The 23,035-nt window shown below is 42.6% G+C and overlaps 1 protein-coding gene across 3 annotated transcripts in view; it reads right to left on the reverse strand.

Moving 5' to 3' along the window:
• Positions 1–7,969: 7,969 nt before the first annotated feature.
• Positions 7,970–23,035, reverse strand: part of LOC147020318 (zinc finger protein 40-like) — a 104,047-nt gene continuing 88,981 nt past the window's right edge. For all 3 annotated transcript variants that reach the window (XM_085895615.1, XM_085895616.1, XM_085895614.1), the window contains 4 exons: positions 20,700–20,833; positions 20,166–20,317; positions 15,784–16,727; positions 7,970–11,401 (listed from right to left, as the gene is read on the reverse strand). In XM_085895615.1, the coding sequence (XP_085751741.1) occupies positions 9,800–11,401; positions 15,784–16,727; positions 20,166–20,317; positions 20,700–20,833 (2,832 nt within the window). In that variant the 3' untranslated portion in view covers positions 7,970–9,799. The remainder of the gene's footprint in view (positions 11,402–15,783; positions 16,728–20,165; positions 20,318–20,699; positions 20,834–23,035) is intronic.

Below are 23,035 nucleotides of genomic sequence, written 5' to 3' on the forward strand. Positions count from 1 at the left end.
CTGTCCTGCCTTGACCATGATATTCATCCACTTTCTCTGTCACCAGCCAACTTTCTCCACCCTCCAACCACCCCCACATTATTGACATCCATCCTCACATACACGGTGTGCTTCGCAAAACTACACATTCGGGTCGCATAGACTCTGCCAATAAGTTATACAGTACTGTGCATAAAATGAATAATGCATCAGGGATGTTACCAAATGGAGACACTATTTTGAGATAAGATCAGAAGGTGGGTACAACAAGGTCATAATGGCCAAGATGGCTTCATCCCTTGTCTGAGGTTATTTTTTTCATAGCAGGGTTCCAGATCAGGCGACTTTAAGGAAAGGGCAGCGGGTGAGCTGACATCACATCATCAAACCGTACAAAGAAAAGGAAAAGATAGTGTTATTCTGCCCTCTGTTGGTGAACATCAAGCACTGGGACCTCGTTAATGATGTTATTGCATGGCATGATTGAATGATGAGAGATTGGCTACATGTTTAAGCATGCCACATAAAACCAGGACTAATTGACAAAATCCCAGTTTGTTTTACAGTGTTAATGTTCGAGTGATGCCTTTTTTTTGTGCCAAAATCGAAGAGGTCAATTGAAATATTACATTACGCAGGTGTGTGTTGAAAGTGGGAGGGGCGAGAGAGAGAGAGAGAGAGAGAGAGAGAGAGAGAGAGAGAGAGAGAGAGAGAGAGAGAGAGAGAGAGAGAGAGAGAGAGAGAGAGAGAGAGAATGAGGATAATAGGAATGGAGAAGGGTAAAGAGTACATTTCAGAGAGGGAGTTCATGGAAATACAAAGGATTCCTGACCTGTGCTCCTATGGTTTCTCCCCTGACGTAGAGCAGCCACAGTCTAAGGAACTACATCCGAGATGTTTCCAGTAATGGGCCACACTCACTGAAAGCTCCCAACACCCGTTGGTTTGAACATTGCTGTTTTGAAGCAAACCTAAAATTCATTGGCATGTGGAAATCGGTAAGCTAATTTGCCAAACAAAACCAAAGCGAGGCCGCCACATAAAACCAGGACTAATTGGCACAGACCCAGCATAATTGGTCAAATCGGGAAAAGCTTGCCATAGAAAACTGGGAATAATTGGCTAAAGTGGCCTTAATTCACCAAACGAAATGGGGCCTAATTGGCCAAAGGCCATACCAAGCCAGGCCTAATTGGCCAAAGCAGAACTAATTGGCTGGAGCAAGCTGATAACGCCACGATCAAAAGTTCTCGGAACATCTGCCAGATTACAAAAAATCAAGCTGTTACATTTACAAAGCAATATTCATGTTATTAAAGCTGTTAGAGATGAGGAAAGCAGAGGAAAATGACATGACAACAACCATCACTTTATGAAGCAACAACTCAAAGTGAAAAAAACCATATTTGAAATTGTGATTTACCCTCCCCCCCCCCACTCCTGTTTGCAGAGGTCGAGGTAGTTTGTAAAAAAATATATAAAAAATACAAACTGTCAATTTGAAGCTGTTAGTTGCCAGCAGGGGACACGACGTCTGAGAGCATCGGAGCATTCCACTCAATGGATTTGGACGTAAAGCCGGTTATCCATCTGCATTTAAACTGTGTATTGAGGTCCCAAGGTGTCTCGAAATGAATACACCAGTGTGCTGGTGCCCAAGGTAAATTCCCCCTCCTGAGATTAAATGTGATACGCAAGTAAATCATATAATAGGTGTGTTGTCTGGTTGTAGCATTCGTCAAGAGATATTAAAATAACCGGGATGTGCTCGGTCATAAGTCAGCATTTGGATTCGTGCAACCACAGGGACTTGGGTAAAAAAAAAGACAAAAGTACTGCAATCACTACTTGTTAAAACAATCAACTTGCCTTAAAAAGAACACAGTAGAATATAACCGCCAGGTTTTGAAAAGCTGACAACCTTTCCATTTTCAGTATCCTGCCTAGACCCTGGGTAGTTACTTTTCACATGGTGTCCCTCCACATCCCCTTCTCCTGCAACGACCAACAATTGTCAGTCTGATCAATCCCACTCTTTCCTCCAGGGCCTCAAATTGGCAGTACTCCACCATCTCAGGTCCTCCTCCACTCCCCATTTAACCTTCCTTACTTGTTCAGATTTGTTTGTAGATTATATATCTCCTTCCAAATTCTCTCACCTCCGATGATGCGTTCTTCCTCTTGTTGCGTCTCTGGGTTGCCCCACTGCCCCAGCATCAGTGAATTGCCTTCTACCCCATCACCTCGTTCTATGACGAGTTGACTTTGTATACAAAAAAACCCCCAAAAAACCTTATTTTGTGCTGCTGATGAAGTCTTAAAGAAACGGCTTCTTCTTTTTTTTTTTTTTGACGAGAATGTCGAGGCTCGTATGAGAGCCAACGCACAGAATGTACAACAAGGCAAGCAGGAGACAAGAGGGGTGGGAGAGTGAAGGAAAAAACAGTGTGGAACAGAGACATCAGGAGATCTGTGGAAGGGAGAGGGATGGGGTGGGGTACATGGGGTAAACAAGATGGATACTACAGGGACTTTCAGGAAGGAAGGCAGGGAATTTGAAGGAGGTGGGTTTGGGGTGGATTAACGGGGGTAGAAAAGTGAGAGAGAGAGAGAGAGAGAGAGAGAGAGAGAGAGAGAGAGAGAGAGAGAGAGAGAGAGAGAGAGAGAGAGAGAGACAGACAGACAGACAGACAGACAGAGAGAGACAGAGACAGACAGAGAGAGAGAGAGAGAGAGAGAGAGAGAGAGAGAGAGAGAGAGAGAGAGAGAGAGAGAGAGAGAGAGAGAGAGAGAGAGAGAGACACCATCGTTACCATCTCGGTCTCATTAATCGTTTCCATATTGTTACCATCTCACCTTGCTTGCGTCAGCATCTTTGGTCTGAAAGCTATAAGCTTATGCTCCCATGTCCCTGCTGCAACCATCTTCTGGTTCGGGTCCACAGTGCGACACGGCAGTTCAGAGGCACGCCAAGCGAAGCCAACGCCAGGTCGAGACTGACCACGAATAGAGACATTGTGCCAGAGTCGTTGATGCATCAGCTCAACCGAGTGGACGCAAGGTGTGCCAGGGCGTGATTGGTCCCCATATTCTTCTCTCTTTCTCTCTCTATATTTCTCATTTCATTTTCCGGATGTATGATTGGCGACACGTATGTAAAGTGTCAAGTTGACTGTATAAGGGATCTGATGGTGGGAATATTCATCTAGGGGATAAGCGGGAATGCTATTTTCCTTATAAATACATGCCTTGTGAATTACCTTGTAAATACCAGCCCTCTGAATTACCCCTGTAAATATGTGCTTGTTTATACATACTTAAAAACACTTAGTGTCCAGACTGCTCCTATCTGTTCTGATGGCAGGGTATGGCAACTGAGGATTGGTTAATCAAGAAATTATTGAGCTGCAGAGATAGGAATGCTGCACCTGACATTGGTTCCGCTCTGCCAATCAGTTAAGATCTGTTACGTGACTGCCGGCATGATTCCCTATTCATAATGCTAAACCTCATTAGCAACGGTAATACGGCTGTGGACCTGAAGCCAGCTCGATGTATGAAAAGCAAACCTGGTATTTAAAGAGTCGCCGCCAGTTGGAGTTCTTCAGACGGGGATGACCATGACATGCATTGCCTTCAGAAAGTCATCACACCCCTTGACATTTTCACACTTTGTTGTGTCACAGGCCAAATTTAAAATTGATCAAATTGAGATTTTTCGTCACTGATCTCCGCACAATACCACATTATGTCAAAGTGCAATTTTTAATTTTTGTTTGAAGAAATTTTCACAAATTAATTAAAAATGAAAAGCTGAAATATCTTGAGTCAATAAGTATTCAACCCCTTTGCTATGACACTCCAAATTGAGCTCAGGTTCGTCAAATTTCCTTTGATCATCATTGAGATGTCTCTAAAACTTGATTGGAGTCCACCTGAGACAAAAGCGAAGATGTGTTTTGGCAAAAACAATATATTTTTAAATTTTTTTATTGATAAATTAATTGATTAATTACTTCATTATTATCGATTTATTAATTGCTTATTTATTTTCTTTCTCATCTGGGCAATAGCTCAGGAGTCCTTTCAGCTCGGAAGCTAATATTTGGACACGACGGTGAACAAGTGACTTGGCCATTAAGGGTAGTTTTTGATTTAATTTTTAATCAACTAATCGATTAATTACTTAATTTTCAAAAAGATACAGATTTGGATGAAACAGTGGTGGTTTAGGTATGCCATGAGGCAATTGATTGAGAAATCAATTAGATTAAGATGATTATTTATTTTAATTATGCAATTAATGAATGAATGAATCAATTACACTGGTCTGCTTCATTTCAGAGGTCTAGGTTTTCTCAACGGTCCGTATATGCTTTTTGCATGCTGAATTCAGAAATGTATCTAATTTCACTCAATCAAGTCAAGTTTTTATGCTATCTCAATTTTAAGGAAAAAAATAATCAAAATTTGTTTTTTTAATTAGCATTTTTTTAATTCAAAATCAGACTTACATTGACAGAAAATGTACAAACTATATATAAAATGACGCACAAGTACCGTTAATGTGAAATTCAACATTAAAAAGACGAAGGAAAACAGCGACTGCTGGAGTGACTGAAGTTGAGTGTTGCCAGAAACAACGATTTATCTATATTTTTCTGAAATTGAAATGAAAGTAATTGAGAAGGCACTTTCTTCCACATTAAGTGTACTTGTGTGTCATTATATGTATAGTTTCATTTGTACATTTTCTGTCAATGTGAGTCTGATTTTGAATAAAAAAATGCTAATTAAAAAACAAATTTTGATTATTTTTTTCCTTAAAATTGAGATAGAGATGCTATTACTTTTTAGTAATATTCAAATTATATTTAGTAACTCTTCCTCATACTCCCATCAAGATAAGGGAGTAAAAACTTGACCTGATTGAGCGAAATTAGATACATTTCTGAATTCAGCATGCAAAAAACATATAACAACCATTGAGAAAACCTAGACCTCTGAAAAAAATATTTCAAATGCAGCCCAGTGTTATTGTTCACCACTTTCTTTGTACTTTGAATGTACCTCTACTTGTTTTGTATTTATTTATACGTACACGTGTACCTAAATATAACTGTCATGAATCAAAAAGGCTTCTGCACTCTAGATTGATGAAAAAACACAAAATATAACTTTTTAAAGATTTTTTTTTTGCTAAATATGAAGGTTTGACTAAATGCGTTCAGCCATCTCTGAGAAAAATGGTGACACACACACACACACACACACACACACTTACAGTGCAAATAAGCATTCTCTCTTAACAACAATCTGCTTATAAATCTTCGGTAAGTGCTCAAGATATTTTAACTTTAACCGGTGGTGGTTGAGCCATTTACTGGATGTTGCGTTTCCTTTGGTCCAAGAATGCACGAATATCTCGTCTTCCCTGCTTCCGAAAGGTCCATTGAAAAAGTCCCATGAAGGTCATCCCGACCATCTTTAAGGGGGCACGACCCCACATGAAGGTGAGAAATCGAGACCTACAAAGGGAAACTAAACGCACTAACCCCCTTCCATCGTATTTTATCTTTTTGACATATTTACTCCATCAAAATATTCACTATAATTGTTGATAAATGTTTAGGAATAAAAAAAAAACGAAACAAAAAAAACATAATTGACGTTCTGATTTCTGAAATCCCTGAGTGCGTTCATTGCGCTATCTGGAACTTCCGGTTGACGATTTCTATTGACATCCGGAACACCAAGGGTGAGTTCTGTGAGTTAAATTGCTACCCCTTAATAGTAGCATCAGGATTTTATGGGACTTAACCAGCCGTTCTGCATCAACCGCTCTGCAAACTTCTCGGCAAGCGATTAAGAAGTGCTTCCTTATGCGATACGACAACCCAAGTAAATGTTCAGAGACACATCCCCTGTTATGTAAAGAGTACGGTGCGAAACATGAAGTTTGGTGTTGGCTTAACGGTTCATGCGCTGGCTCAACATTTTAGAGTCTTGAGTTCGTGAGTTCGAACCTCTCTCCGCCTGTCGTTTCGTTGAATGAAAACCTCTGCCTGTCATCCATCCAAGGTCAGCAAAATGAGTCCGAACTTACTAGTAACTGCTTCAATGGCACAGCCGCACTTACATAAATGATGCAACCAAGAGCTAACTATATTTCGCATACGAAACATTGTAAACATGCATTTCATACTTTACTTGCTACTTCTACTTTTCATCCTAATTCTTCAAGCTCTACAAACATGAAAATCTTGTCACCGCCCAAAATGCACAGTGTTCGAGTCGATAAGCTTGGCATGGGGTGCTCCTCCTTCTAACTTCCCATTTGTTTTTATCTTTCTTTCTCTCTTCCTCATACTCCGTAGCCACTGCTAACACAATAACTTCGTTTGGGGGGGAAGTTGTCGCAAGAGGATCGAATAAAACTAAAAACTACGTAAAGGAGAGCATTTGAGGAGCCGCGAGGAGGAGTGATGTAAGGGACACATCGGCCATTTTGGAGTTAATGCCATATAGCACTATTTTAACCCTTACCCTATCATCCGAGCCGATTGAATGGTTTGAGATTGAATAAGTAACGATGGAATGCATCAGCCACAGATGTGCAGACAGACAGACAGACAGACACACGATTGCGTATTTTAGTATGATTATGGAAGGTGCTCGGAAGCTTGCCAGCAGCCGCTCACTCCTCGCATCAAGATAAGGGAGTAAAAGTGGAGAACAAAGGATTTGGTGGTTTTTCAAATCCCCAACTGTTTCATAAAATCCTGATGCTACTATTAATTTGCAATTGGTCACTGACTTTGACAACGATACAAATTTTTATTACGGACTCTAAGCATCAAAATGCTACATGTATCGAACAAACAGTTTCAAATGGAGCACCTCACCGCGATTATAGCATTTAAATTGCATCAGACTTGGCAATAAATGTGAATTGTTGCTCCCAGATTGCCGGCTCGATGACAGAAGACGCCATTTACATTTTTGCCACCTCCAAACCGACTGACCCCGTTTAGAATCCAGTGAGGGCACAGGCAACTTGCTCGTTGTTAAATAATTTGAGGTGTAAAGCTCTCAAAATTATAAGAATCTCTTGTGAGAAACAAGGTCTGTTGCTCTCACATAGCACGCAGGTCGGTGGTCTCTGTTTCCTACCATCTATTCTCCGATATTACTCCCTCTGCTCTCTCAGTCCTCTGATTCACACGTTCTTCCAATACCCCCCTGCTGGTTAAACTTCCAAAATCTAGGATGACTGTGCACCTCAACTCCCTTGTCCCTCACTTCTCCCATCTATGGAACCAGGTTCAAGAAGACATTCTTTCCCATTGTTCCCTCCAAGACTTCACGCAGGCAATGCATCACCACCTTGTGACGTCCTGTATCCATGATCTTTAATGCACCCCCAACCCCCAATTAACCCTCCCCCCCCTCACCCCCAAATTAACCTTCCAAACCAAACCCTCTGACTTGCTGGTTTCATTGTTTCCTCCTCTCTTCTTTTCCTGTTCATTTATTACCTTGCTGGTTGTACCCATTGTTGCCCTACTACCCACTCAATATAAGCGTCCATAATCTTTTCCGATGGAATGCGACCATATTAATTTGAACCGGAATACAATCAGTGTGCATTGGAATATAATTATGCATCCGACATGGAATTCTGAGAAGTTTCATTTGGAGGTGCAACTAATTGAAAGTTTAATTGATCCGTCGCCATTGGTACCCGAAAGAAGTATTTTCCTTCTCCCCGACCAATCGTGCAGCCAAACACCGTGCTCCCGGTGAAGGTACATCACAGCGACACAAAGCGAGAGGCAGTACATCCCTCACCCGACTTTCATGGTGAATTTTTCATGAAAAGATGAAGTCTTCATTCAAAACCTTTGTGGGTATTTAAAGGATGGATAGATTGCTACCCTGTAATGGAATTGTAACCTTTTCATTGAGTCCCTTGAAGATCACCTCCCATTGGAGTATTTGGCGTGTGCTTGCTACCATTTTACTCCAACTCTAACTCTATTGACTATAATATCTTTGACATGTTAAGCTCAACAGAGGAGGGACTCAAACACCATCCTTTAATGTCCTGTCTACACTCTTGCTCCATTTCCACTTGTATTAATGTCATTTCTCACCTGGAGACTTGCTTTTCTCACTTTGGAGCCAATAGACCGCCCGCAACTTCAATATCACAATCTGCTGGTTCAAACTTCATTCAAATTATCAACAACTTGGAGAGGTGAGCCTGTTTAGTGAGCGATTCAATATGTGCGATTGAAGGAAAAACATGTTTGATCGAGCAGCTTCGCTCTCCAAGAATCTGGAATAAATTCAAACGCATCGCCCGATGGGCAACGTATATGAAATAAAACATAAAATGCACATAAAAAGAGCAAGAAACAGCCTTGGAACTTTTTACCCACATTCGGACCAGAACAATGATCGGATACAATACCTGTACGTAGCTGTTTGTTCAAAAAAAACCACACACGCACACCTTATTTGTAATCCCAGGCATGAACAAACGGCCACATTGTGAATGACTTGATTTTACTATGTAGGTCCACTTCCACTCGAAATAGCAATAGCTTGCGATTAACAGGCTATAAAATACTAAGCAGATCGATGCTTCGGGGGTAAAGGTGCCAGTGTGTCCTTGCAAGGTGATGATTGTACAAAAGCTATTGCAAATGGACACCTCAAAACGGGTGCGACACCATCTTTGACACGCGCAGACAGCACTTGTAAAAGCGTAGATCATCAGGCACAGCCTGAACCCTATGACAAGACGGTCTGTAAGTGTGTAGATTAAACGTTAACCTTCCAACAATACGTCGTATCGTACAGCCGAAATGTAAGGGGTGGATAAAGCAATATTATTAGACATGTCAGAAACAAAAAAGATTGTGCAAGGATATTGAACCCGTCGCTCGAGTCACACACAACGACACAGAGAGTCGTGCGTTTAACCTCGTGGTCTTCATTTTGGAGAACATCTGAAGACTAGAAGTTTGAAAGGAACAAATTATTATGGGTCCGAAATGAAAATAAGGAGGATTGAATCCAGAGAACCATTTCTTTTTTCCTTTTGAAATTTGTAGACAGTGACACGAGAAAAAGTGCAAAATGAAAGTTTCATCTCGCGCAGAGAAAACAAATCAATTGATGTTTTTAGGTGGCATGGACTCGGGCCCGAAGTGTAAAACTTGGGACGATTTGTAAACAACATGCAGCTTTCATTGGCTACACAGCAAAAGTGCAAAATGTCAATTCCGATAATTGTCAACAACATGGAGGAGAAACGAACATCGAAACGTTTCGTACTCTATATAAAAATATGAGCCAGTGCAATGCTTTGATCCTCGGCACATCGTTTTTCACATTCAGAAGAGCAAAAGTGTAAACTTAGAAACATCACGTTGATTATTATAAATGGTCACAAAACACTTTTAAAAATATTCACAACTCTTGGGAACCTGAACACACCGCCTTGGGCCCAGCCAGAGGCGTTAAAACCTTTTGTTGTTTGATTTTTTTTGTTTGTTTGTTTGTTTACAATATGTACAAAATCTCAAAACACTCAACGTCTCAGGAAGAGGACATTTGGTCTCTCGAGATGTGGGGCCTACAACGATAATGATGGCTGGCGATGGACGATGAGTGTGGTTACATCCGTTGGGGGTCTTATTACGACGGCGACGGGAATACAGAATCCATGTGATGTAACACGCAAGGTGATGCAGAGGAAAATGTTCCGCGGGCAACTGCACCTGCCCGTTGGCCTCACTGTTGATGTGAATCAGGAACAGGAAGTTGGTGCAAACGAGAAACATGAGGTGGGGGTGGCACTGGGTTCTTGGGGTGACAAAGGCGTGCCCGGGTGTGGTTTGTCACCTCTTTCGCTCTCTGTCCTGACCACCGGGTCCTGGGGCACTGGTTGATCGCGCCATTCGGAGTGCTGTGAACTCAGGTGATGCCACAGTAGCTCCGGGCTTGAAAATACACGTTGGCAGCGTGGGCACGTCACAGGACTCCCGAAGAATGAGCCACCAGATAAAGTCGTGGCAAGGGTGGGAAGAGACGATTGTTCCTGTGCCACTGATCCTGATATCGGCTGCACAATGCCTTGCACAGGGATTAGAGTAACGGCGGGTGATGCTGGAATGATTAGCTGTACCACAGGAATACCCAAAACACTCTGTGCTGTCCCAAGTAGGGTCGGGATCAGCATTTCTGAAGAGGCATGCTGGGCCTGGATTGCCGCAGTTGGTGGGTGGGTACAGCTTGTGTTACTACTTTGTGTTGGTATAAAGGTTGTACTCGTTCCCATCCCATAAGGTTGGCTGGGCTGATACAGCACACCGAGGGGTGGTGGTCGGCCTGGCACCACACACGTTGCTGATGACCTAAAAGTGAACGCAGATCCTGGAGCAGGTCCACGATTGATTGATGACGGCTCTAATGGCACATGGTAAGCTGCACCACCAACACCACAAGCTGGGAATAGTGAAGGTGTTGTTTGTGGCACGTAGTACAATAAACCTGCGCCTGGAGGCTGACTCCGTGTCGGTGAGCCCATTTGGAAATCGAAGGCAGATACTGGGCCCGTTCCTGCGCAGCCATGAGGCTGCACAATCTGGAAGGTGAACTGACTTTCACCAACACTTCGCATTGAAGTTGAAGATGATGCTTTTACATCCAATGTGGTCTGGTAAAGTTCATGAGACACTCTACATGGTAAGCTTGCAAAAGCTGATGTTGGTCCTTCTTGACCAGCTGAAGTTGTACTCCAAGTTAAACCAAGACTAGAGTATCTGGATTGTGCTTCAGAAGTGGTTGAAGTGCCAGCTTCTTGAAGCATTGCTGTTGACTGAGCGGCCCAGTTATAGGGCACTTCCCAAACTGAAGGGAACTCTTCCTCTGAATGGTAATCCAGGCTAAGTTGTTGTGAGTCTCTGCCCGTCGGAGATCTTTCACCACTCTCCTGCCTATCACTGAGGGATGGTGCCCTGGTGGACATCGGCGACCCCTCTGCTTCTTGGTTCTGTGAATGACTCAACAAGGGCACATTGTCTTCAGTCGTTTCACGAGACTGCATCGGCAGAGCTGGTTCTTTTGCTCTCGTCAGTGCTCTGGATTCCTGACTGCTGCCATTTTCAGAGACAGGAAACGGAGCCATTTGTGCTGTGGGAAGAAAAAAGGAGGAGATAAGCTGAAGACCTCCTAAGGACATCAGGGGCGACACTTTCTGACTTGGGTCTTGCGAGTGAAGCGGTAGGTGGCTATACAGCTGGTTGCTTTTTATCTGAGGTGACCTCATGGCGTCACTTTCAATGATCTTGTCATCTGATTTCTCAGCAGTGGCACTCATGTCTGAAGATCTCTTTGATACTGCGTTCACCTAAGCAAAATGCAGGAAATAAGATTATGAACAGTGACATCAATGATGACAGCAACAACATCCCACCTTATACACAAAAGGACACGTGACAGGAGCAAAAGCTTCACAAGCAAAAGCACAAAAAATAAGAAGGAAGTTTTGATGTGATATATAGTGTAATGTAATGAGTCTGATGTTTCAACCACATGGTCACTTTTATTTTGGACAATATAAGTCCCCAAAATATCTAGTCTTGTCATTGTGCAGGGCCAGTTTCAGACGTGCCTTCTGCAGGAGACAAGGTTTGCATCTTTCAGCAATGCCCGAAGTGATTCCATGCACCGCAGAAGGAAATCTTATGGTGCATTATGGAGGTCACCCAATGCTCACAGGGGATTTTGCATCAGTTTTGTGGACCAGTGCATTTTTGAGATCGCAGCAAGCCAATTTGTTGCCATTTTTGAAAGGTCCTCGATTAAAAAAAAAAAAACAATCACAGCTGCTGCAATTGGTAATTACTCTGAATTATTGGAGCCGGGTTTTACAAATAAGTGACAAAATCGAAACGTTACGTGATCATAACCACTTTCACACACAAATGGCAGTTTAACACCTGCGACGGCTGTGTTGTTACCTCCACCACTGAAAGTGGACGGAGGTTATGTTTTCACCTCTGTTTGTCTGTCTGTGAGCACAATATCTCAAAATGTGATGGACAGATTCGGACAAAACTTGGTGGACAGGTTGGGTGTGTGACGAAGACAAATTGATTTGATTTTGGTGAAGATCCGGTCCTAGATACTATAAAGGTTTTATTATCTCCACCACCAAAGATTAGGCGGAGGTTATGTTTTCATCCAGGTCTGTTGGGTCGCCGAAATAGTTGGGTCGCCGAAATAGGTAACCCTTATTGTCAGTAATTATGTCTGTTTGTTTGGATGTTTGTTCGTTTGTCATCAGCATAATTGGTAGTAAACGTGGGCCGATTTTGACCAAACTCGGGTGGTAGGTACATCTTATGACCTAGTGCTTTGGAAATTGTGATGGTTGCTAGGGACGCTTTGGTTCCCCAGCAACAACCGAAAAACCTTCAAAATCAGTACCGTTCACGCGAAATCAATTCCGAAAGCCATTATCCCACGTAGGGTTATGAAATTTGGCACGAATGATCTACAGGTGATGCTCTATCAAATATATTCCGGTTTTTGTGATATGTGGAATACTTTACCCGCAGCGCCCCCTACAATTAGGGTATGCGCGAAAATTGGCGAAAATTGAAGGCCCCCTAGCGACCAGGTGAGTGCATCGATACGAATGAAACTTTGCAGGTTCATGGTACTCAATGAGTACTACAACTTTGCCTCAGGACATGTTGACCGATTTCGCTTAGGTCAGGGGTCAAAGGTCAATTAGTGCAAAAATCGATAATATGCGAGAGCTGGAGGTGCCTTGATGCCAAATACTACTCCTCCTAGGGTTATGGTCAGATGGTCATGAAAATTCACACTAATCGTCTGGAATACATTGTGCACAAACGATCGAGCCAGATTTTCGACTTAGATCTTTGTTCACCCACAGCACCCCCTCGAACTTTGGGGATTTCCGATTTCAAACCGCATTTTCGGTACTTTTCATTCAAATGGATGTGTGATGTGTGACAGGGACAAAATGATAACATTTTGGTGAAGATCCGGATCCCATAATTTTTTAAGTGACTCTTCACCATCGAGAAATCAGGCCAAAAACGATATATAGCACTGTCTCTCAAAAAGTTGTTGATAGATTCGGAAAAAAAACTTGGTGGGCAGGTGTGTGACGAGGAAGAATTGATTCGATATTGGTGAATATCTGGATCCGATGATGAGAATTTTTTTTTTATTTCAAAAGTGATTGTTCACCATTGAGGGAAAGAGTCAAAAGCTATATAGGAGAGCATATTTCAAAAAGTTATGGACGGATTCAGACGAAACAAGGTGGAGGAGTTTGGTCGGTGACAAGAACAAGCCAATTCGATTTTGGTTCAGGCCCGGATCCAGATCTGGCCTATCAGTGAGATACAAAACAAAAAGGTTCAGCCTGGTGGAGGTATGCTCTCATCAGAGTGCCGTTCAGGTTGATGGGCTGTATCTGTTTGTTTTATTAATTGCTCACTTTATTACATATTTGTTTTGCTTCTTTAAACAAATCTATTACTGTAAACACAAGGACAAGGATCTACAAACTGCACATGGTTCATAATCCTTTGGCAAACATTTGTCGTATTTTGTAATTTGTAGTATATTAATAATCCTTCAGCAAAAAAAAATACTTGTAGTACGATTGTAACTTTAATACGGAAATTTTTTTTTTCAGTTAATATTGTGCAAAGTCATGGTGACACATGAATGTGTGTGCCGTCCCTCGCATGGACGCTAAACTTGGCGTCCTGTCTGTCAGCATGAGTTGGTGGACGCTAAAGATTCCATGGCGTCCTTCACGAAGAGTAGGCGAGCTATCACCGGTACCCTGAACAAATTACTCATTCCTGTTCTAACTTCCAGGGGGAACTGTATCAAGAGCACAGCTGCACTCCAGCAAATGATGCTACCTGTCGCCATGTGCTGCATATGAAAGAATAAGAATCAAAATAATACGATAAAAAGAAGAAGAGTACATCATCGCTTATTGCACAATGACCTGAAAAATGGCAAGCACGACACAATTGCGGAACTCTACGATAAGCAATCAAATAACAACTAAATATCTGTGATCACAAAGCGATCGCCAAGGGTAAGCTTTCCACGTCACCCACAATCCAATGATGGCCAAATCCTTTTCGGACCACCATATGACCTTGACCTTCAACATTTAGGGATGGAGTGTAAATTAAGAAAATGTGTCCCCATATACTTTCTATCCATAAAATTCAACTTCATGAAAATCAGAAGAAAGATATTCAAGTTATGATCAAAAAGGTGGGTTTTTTTTTGTTAATTAGGTTACAATCCGAAAAAAGTAGGTCAAGGACACTAATCAAAGATCAAGTGCACAACATCTATGCAGGCACGCTATTATGATGTAAGAACATCTTGGAAGGCCAAGCGCTCTTTGAGATTCCCTTGCGCAAAATTGAGCGATGACAAAAACACATTTCTATTCATTTGAAGTTTAAGTCAAAGAGGTATGATGTGAATAATTTGTAAATGCACATTGCTCGAGGCTATCTATAGAAGGCAATTTGGTTCCGATCAGATAAACCCTAGTCAACTTATGGTGAAAAATGTTAAAATGTCTGTAATTATAGGTAATGACCTTAAAAATTTGAGCAAAGTCAAAAAGATTACGTCAACCCCGCACACTTTGTATTCACATTATTGATGCAACATTTCATTCCGAAAGTCCCAGCCAGCTCCGAGATACAGCTCGGACATTCGCAGAAAAAAAAAAAGGACGAAACACCTAAATGGTGGTTTAGTCCTCCTTGGGGGTCTAAGAACCTCTGTCGATACAGTAACAAGACATTGGGGGCACTAATTGTAGAAACAAACCCGACAACACCAATAAACCATCCTCTATTCTACAGGGGGAGGCTTAGTAAGGGGGGAAGGCTTTTCGTTTTTGTTTTTTTTCGACAAGAAAAAGAAGAGAATGCAAAGGAATAACAGAAAGAAAGTCCAGGTAATCTACAAGCTGTCGACTGGCTGTTGCATTGATATGACCAATCACAAGATTTAGAGCTGGGAAAGAAAGAGAAGTTGAAAAGTAATTGGCATGTTTCTGACTTTGCATGACCGGAACGTTTCAGCCTTCATTCTTTTTCATGAGGGTTTCATGACAAAGGCCATGACAGCACAGGTAACTGGTTCACATATGTTGGTCATTTGCCAGTCCATCAGTTCGTAAAGCTGAATGCATCTGACAGCTTCTCAAATAATCAAGGTGAACATAATGAGAGCGACATTGTCATCTAGGTTTCATCACAAGGTACAGGAGGAATATAAAGAATGAAACAGAAACCCTGATAATTATATTAAACTTATTCAATATCTTGTGCATTTATGTCGCTTTCCCGGCTTGAGGTGCCATGAAACCGGATTTAAGTTCCCAAATATATATTTTTTGATGTTAATCTGATTTGCCTGTCTGCATTCACTTGGGACCATGGATTACATGTCGTCGGGTCTTCTCGAGATCAAGCCATGTGATATGGCACCTTGATTAAATTCCACATTTTCTTATTTTGAGGTTTCACCTTTGTGCTCCATTCGTACCCTTCCCGACATGAAGACCATTCCAAGGGGAAGTTTCCAATGGGAAATTAATGAACAAATGAACGCTTACAATTTTGTAATTACAATCAGGTTGTTACAGTTAATAAACTACTTTAATTTATGCATAAAGTTTGTAAGAAATCGTTTACCTACCCCTTTTTCTCGGCAGTGGCTTAAAGAAGTACAAGGTGTGGATAACGTGCCGTCTGGTTCATTCCTCCAGGTGACCCTTCCACCAGTCAGCTCTTGTGTCGATGACGAAATCGCTGACTGGCAAACGGATGAGTGAGGGTCTGTTCCTGAAGAACAATCACCCGTAACATGGGAAGCTGAAGCATCCGGAGAAAGTGAGTGAGGTTGGTCGGATGAAGGATCCACCTTGGGATCCTCCAGAACCGGTGTTGTAGGTGTCATTGGAGATGATGGTAACGATGGCAGTTCAACCACACTGGTGTCTTGTGTTGTACAAGGTTCGGCAGAAAAGGCTGAGGAGACTAACGTTTCGGAGTAGGCCGTGGGATCAGACACCCCAGACGTAACGACAGTTTGCATGATGGTGGCGTGTTTTTCGGTGACAGGCCCTGTTGAGACTTGTTGAAAATGTTGCATCCCCTCTGCACAAACAAGGAAGCCTGGTGTCGTGAGATGGAAAGGAAGACTTGCTGCTGAGCGTCCTAAAGAAGGCCAGGATTGTGAGCTGGTAGACATCGATGAGAGCGTCGAACTTGACCGGCATACAGGGGGTGGCTCCAGTTTAAGAGGGCAGCAGGCTGGCGATATAAAACCAGGATGAGGTTCGTCTTTAGCCTTGGGACTGATGTCACATCCTGACGAAGGCTGCGAACATGTTGAATGGTATTTAACCTTCGATGGGCCAATCGGCACGGGACTATCACCGCACCAAACGCTGGAGGATACTTCTTTTTCTTGGCTTCTGCTGAGGACCTTTGGATCTCTCACTGGACCTGTAGCAGATGTCCTGTACTTTGCTGCGCTGATATTTCCTTCCACTTCACAGCTTTTCTCTTCTTCAGCATCAGAGAACTGATGCTCTTGCTCCTCAATGCAAAGACTCCCACTGCTTCCAGGGGGGAAATCTGAGAAAGCACACACAACTTGAAACACACTCCATGTATGATTTGAAGCTCTCCACAAGGAAGTACTGTAAAATAAATCAGGATGAAGAGAAAATCGCCTCTTTTAACCCATACCCTCATTCCTGCATACTTCCATTGAAATCAGAGTGGATGGCTTTAAAAAAAAATGTCCACATGCAGAGCAGAACCTTAGTGTTTTACCACCGACCTTACAAGATAGCTAGTTTGCATTGCAAAGTAATATAACACAGTTATTGCCAGGAGTAATGGCTTTCCTTCTTTAAGTAACATTACCATGTCGTCTTATCGTTTGGCTGACATTAGGGCAAAGAGGTGAAGCCTTTGAAACCAGAAAATTGCCCCTCAATTGGTCCGAATTCAACCGGCACTTGTTCTTCAGTGAAGCAAGGCCGGGGTTGATTAGCGTGCATGAATCGCCACCCCATCAATGACCCTGACCTATCAGCGTATTCTGATTCTGATGTACCATGTTCTGTTACAGGACGCCGGCGCTGGCAAAGCAGTTTCTTGAAAAGGGTTATAATGGGCGGTTTGCCATTGCAGACCCAGAGTGAGCATATAGAATCGCTAAAACACCCCCTGGCAAACTCAAAAAAGCCGTAATCAAAGACAACGCTTTGCTTTAAACATGTTTTTCTCATTCACTAAGCCGAGCCGATAAGTCTTCTTTTTGCCTCCACATCAAGCATTATCTGGCAATGCAGTAAGTGCGAACAAGATGGAACTGCTACACATTCACAGGTGGACAGCCGCCACTGATGTACCTTCATCCCACATAATGTCGTGCATGCCCCAGAGAGTTTAAAACTGAAGGACAAGTGAAAAGGCAGCACCAAGAACCGAGACGCTTAACAGGCTACTCGGACTGTTAAAAAAAGACAAACATGAGGACTTTTAGGAAGGTGGGTGCAGAAGCGAACTGAGGAACTTGGAAGACCACCATGAGGTTGATGAGAGGAAGGATCGATGAAAACCGGCGTTGTCAGTGTGATTGGAGATGATGGTAAAGATGGCAGTTCATAGAAGACCTCAGGATGCAGATTGGATAAAAACTATGATGACAAATTAACATTAACAATCTACCTGCCTATTCAGAATGAAGAATTAGTCTTGCTCGTGAAGGCCAGTATCAAATTGCATCGGTGGACAATTAGAACAATGGATGAAATAGACGATGTTTTTGCTCTGACGAAGGGTTAAAACCCAAAACATCCGCTTCTCCTTGCTTCCCATGACGGTCAGCCTACCTAAATGAACGTGTTGTAAATTTCATCCATATAGCTGCTTATTTACCCTTCTCCCATGATATTCCTTCTACCTATTGGTACTAATTGCAGAAACCCAGCCAATCTGTTACAACAACAAGAAGGTGAACTTTGATTGTTATTGAAGTGAATATTATGGATGAAGAGTTTTGAATGTTGGAAAGTTATTATAGAGCTGGTTGTGTCCTCAAGCTGAAACAACCACGTCACAGGAAGGAACAACTGTGTGATTTTCAAAACTAACGTTCCAGTGAGGTCAAGGTCAGAGGGTGTCAGTAATACCTTGGCTTAAATTTGTACATATTTAGGATCCGAAGCCACATTGAAGGGTATCAATCGAGCTATGGAGATGCAGATTACATTCTTTGGTTGAAAACAAACCGATTATTTTGTACGTCTGAGTGAGCAAGATACGGTGCTGAGGCTGCATGCTTATCGTGTCAGAACACCATTGTCAATTGCACGATTGGCCTGTTGAAATTGAATTCTTCGAAACTAATGTGGCCATCAATAAATTCCCACCTAATCTCTGGTAAGGAACCATAATTCTTCTACCAATGCTAACTCCGGCTCAATTACTGTTGCCATAAAACCCTATAAATAAAGCCACGAGAAACTAGGGCACTGGTTTCCATTCCAAGCAAGAGACACACAGGCCGGGTTTAAAGTCAGCCATATCCAATTACTGTATCAACATCGATTTTCAGTGCAACTCTTCAGTTTCCAACTGCCATTTTTGTTGTGTTTTGGAAATTTTTTTATTAACTCAACCTTGATTTATAACAAATAGTTGCTCTAAAGTTATATAATGGTTTTATTTATTCAGCATGTACAACTTTTCAAGAAAGTTTATGATGAGGCTTTGGAGATTATTCAAAACTTCCATCACTTGTTAACCATGATCTCATGTTGTTTCGATAACATTAAGAGAAATTTCAAAATAACAGTTAAACCGACACGCAGCTATTATGACTTGCATGATTCAAAATGGAGGTCAGGTGTGACCCTGATTTTAAACTCAGGGTATGGACGTGTGGCTCGTTTTCCTGACGCTGATCCTGCTTACCAGATTCTCTCGGCGAGGGAGCCTCGTGAGTGGAGGAGGCAAAACGTGCCGACCACGTGCCTCGTGTTTGGAGCAGGTTGATCGGCGTCTCAAGGAGATGGGGATGGGCCATGCATTTGCCTGGAGGATGGCCAGACGGAGGCACCCGGAGTACCGGCGGTAAGTGGACCCAGCGACGCGCTGCTCTGGTGCATGCTCCCATACCTGACTTGACCTGACCTTTTTTGTTCGAAACTGGCTTTTTGAAATCCATTTTTCACCTATTTTCTTCGATTGTTTTTTTTTCCAAAATTAGCAATTTTCTTTTTTTAATGAACTTTTTCCCCCTTTTTTTCCCCCCCAAAACTCACTGTTTTTAATATTTTTTTTCCTATTTCTTCCTTTGTTTTTGGTTCCAAAACTCACTATTTAATATAATTTTTTTCAAATGGAAAAAAATAGGGGAAAAAACATTTTTGTATCTATATTTTTTCCTATTTTTTCTCATATTTTTCCCGACGTTTTTTTTTTGACTAGGGTATTGACCACATTTGTTTGACATCATTGTCGGCCTTTGGACTTGCACGGGTGTAACGTCAGTACAGGTTCTGATGCTGCCATGACAAAGGAGAAACCAGTCGGCCGGTTGATTTTAAGCACAGTGCTAGAATTAGGCTCATGGTGTGTTCATGTGTTTACTTTTTGAACTGTTAAAGCCACCACTAACAAACCAATAGCTAATAGTCAGTAGTGCAGTCCAAATCCTATCTCTGCTACAAACTGCTCAGGAAGTTTCCCTTTGTCTTTCACTCTGTCTCTGTCGCAAGGCTTTTCCATGAACCTCGACCTCTTGTATAAAATGGCATATCAGTCTACTTGGTATTGATCCACACTCTAAAAACTGAAATTGCCCAGGCCCGAAGATGAAGTGCCACATTAGGTGAAAAAATTTCATCAAAAAATTTCATCATTTTGAATGGTCATTATTTAAAAGAGGCCGCACAATCATTCGAAGTAAAATGACCCATGAAGCATTGAAAGTGATCACCAAATTGGTGCAGGTAAATTGAAATGGTCTTGCATTAGTTATACATTCAACAAACCAACCTCTTTGCATGCTGGAGAAGAAGGGTGGAGGGGCAGTGCAACTGCATGGTCTAACAGCCCCTCCTGCCTGGCATGCTGTTGCACAGACTGGAAAAAGCACTCGTCCCCATCCACGTCCAGTCTCCCACGCAGTTGCTCCCCTGGACTCTGACCTGAGAGGTGCACATTAATTGATGCTGAACATCCAGCATAGCACATAGGGAGAGGGTTGGGGTGGGGGAGGGGTCACACCCAGAGACATCGATGGAGTGATGACCCACGTCATAGAGGACTATCAGTTGAGGACTCAACTGCCCTAATCTATCTTGGCAGGCAAATACCTCGACACCTTCCCCCACAGCACAGATGTTGCATGTACAGTACTGACATGGATCGTTTTAGACCAATAAAGGTACATTTCGAAAATGATGATGATGATGATGACGACGAGATGGGTCTTGCTCTTTGGCTACATCTCTGACATTATACCCCAATTACACCATTGCATTTCAAAAGCAAAGTGTGGACAGACTAGAGGACTTTATTATTACTCACCCTCCCTCAAAAGGTCTTCCTCGACCAGTCCCAGGTGCTGGTGAGCAAGAAACTTTCTGCAGTACCCTGGGAGTTGCCGCAGCTGGTGTTTCAACTCGATGTTGCTCTTCTTTCTTGGAAGGAGGAGGAAAAGCCTGTGTGTGGATGAGGGAAAGGTGGAGATTGATGACAGTGTAATGAAGGAATACTTCATATCATATTTGTTGTTACATTCCAAATGTACAGCAATACCTCCAGCTTGGTTGATGGGCACAAGTGCTGACTGGCGAGTGAATATTCAATTAAAATTGTTTTATTGAACTAATTGAGCAATTACCAGATTATTAAAATACTGTCAGATCCTGCTATTCGCGAGGGATGAATAATGTCGTGAATGTCGGAGGATTGATTTTTTTTTTTTACATGGTCTAGGCATGCCTGGTGTTGGCTTAATGGTTAAGGTAGTGGGCTTGGGATCCTAGGGTCCTGAGTTCAAATCCCGCTCAGCTGTTGAATTAACACCAGGTGGGGTTGACTCTGCCTGTCATCCTTCCGAGGTCGGCAAAATGAGTGCCAGCATGCTGGTATACTGTGTCGGAGTGGCGACCCGTCCAGGATTGTTCCCAATAGCCAAGGAGACTGCTTCGGCGGCACCAACGCTCTGCACAGAGTATGGTCCTAATGGATGGATGGATGGTCTAGGCTCGTGAAAGAGCGATTGCACAGAACAAATCAGGACACAACATAACAAAGGGAACAGCAGTAAAAATGGAAAACACCAACAGCAGGAGACGGACAAACAAGGAATGCAGGTAACAATGAGGGGTAAGGGAGAACGCAGGGTGAACAATATGGATACATAAGCAATATTGTGTTTGACCAGTTTGTGATTATTTTTTTGGTCGAGGTCTGATGAGAGGGAAAAGGCTGCTGCCTGTCTGCCAGAGGTATGAGAGATGTCATGGTGGAAAGTGGAGTCATCAGCAAAGAGATAAAGAGGAATTTCCAGAGAGTTAGAGAGATCACTGATGATGATTATGAATAATATGGGGCCAAGAACATTACCTTGGGGTACTCCAGCCTTGACAAGGAGAGAAGATGAAAGGGTTCTGCTGAGAGCCACAAGATGGCTACAGGAGTGGAGGAAGTCAGTGATCCAAGAGTGAAGTTGGTCTTGGATTCCACAAGCAGAGAGTTTGGAGAGAAAGGCAAGAATGCGAGACTATGAAAAGCTCGACATATATCCAGAGAGGGCCCTGATATCATGTCTGATATTGAGGGCCTCCACCACTGTTGAGAGAGTAGAAGCAGCATGTCTAAGGTAGAGTGACCAGGACTGAATCCAAATTGATGATCTGAGATGAGGCTGTTGGAGAAAAGGAATGATTTTATGTCAACTTGCGATGATGGATTCCATGACCTTGTTGAAGATTGGTAGTACAGTCAGCTAACTGGGCTGGAGTTTATGGGATCCGTTTTTGCACCTTTTTATGGAATGCTGCGATGTTGGCCGATTTCCAATTTCCCAGGTGGGTATAGGAGAACAGTCCTGAAGCGTTAACATTATAACAATAACAATAATAACAATAATAATGATAAAAAAACACAAATCCGCGAAGTGCAAATGTCAAAGCAGGTCACACTTCATGGCCCTCAAATATGCGGGGTCTGCGATTAGCAAATCCGCGAATAGTGGGGTCCGACAGTACTGTAAAACCAACAGGCCTTTCTAAAGAGCTACAGCATGGTGTAATGTGGTGTTCTTCAATATCTGAGAACATGACTGTGTGTGTGTGTGTGTGTGTGTGTGTGTGTGTGTGTGTGTGTGTGTGTGTGTGTGTGTGTGTGTGTGTGTGTGTGTGTGTGTGTGTGTGTGTGTGTGTGGTGGTTTTCATCTCCATGTGCGGGTTTCAGAAGGTGGAACAGAGCCCCCACAGGTGTCAAAGTATCGAAATATCGACCTCCATGTGTGCGTGCAAGTTCTATCGTTAGCTCCTACACGTGGGTGGGTTTCAGGAGGTAGAAAGGAGACGAACCAGGTCTCAAAGTAACCAAGACGTCAACTCAAAACAGCAGCACACCAGAATGGCTGCGCAGAGTCCCAAGTGAAAATCTGTCAGTTGATACTGAAAAAAGCCATCGGGGATCTGGTTTTAACCCCTTTTAAGATGAACACAAGCCTGCTGGATGGAGTACACTTGGTCAATTGATATCCCATTGCCTGTGTTCCCAAATGATCCCGCTGACGATGCGTATCTGTGCCCGAACGATATCACTGAACAACAAATTTCAAAAATTTTTTTTTACTGGAGATGTGTAAAGTGATTAAGACTAATTTGGGTACGCTGATTTCAAAA

This window comes from Eptatretus burgeri, chromosome 9, assembly GCF_056783735.1.
Source record: "Eptatretus burgeri isolate ZD-2024b chromosome 9, Ebu_testis_v1, whole genome shotgun sequence".
Taxonomy (NCBI): domain Eukaryota; kingdom Metazoa; phylum Chordata; class Myxini; order Myxiniformes; family Myxinidae; genus Eptatretus; species Eptatretus burgeri.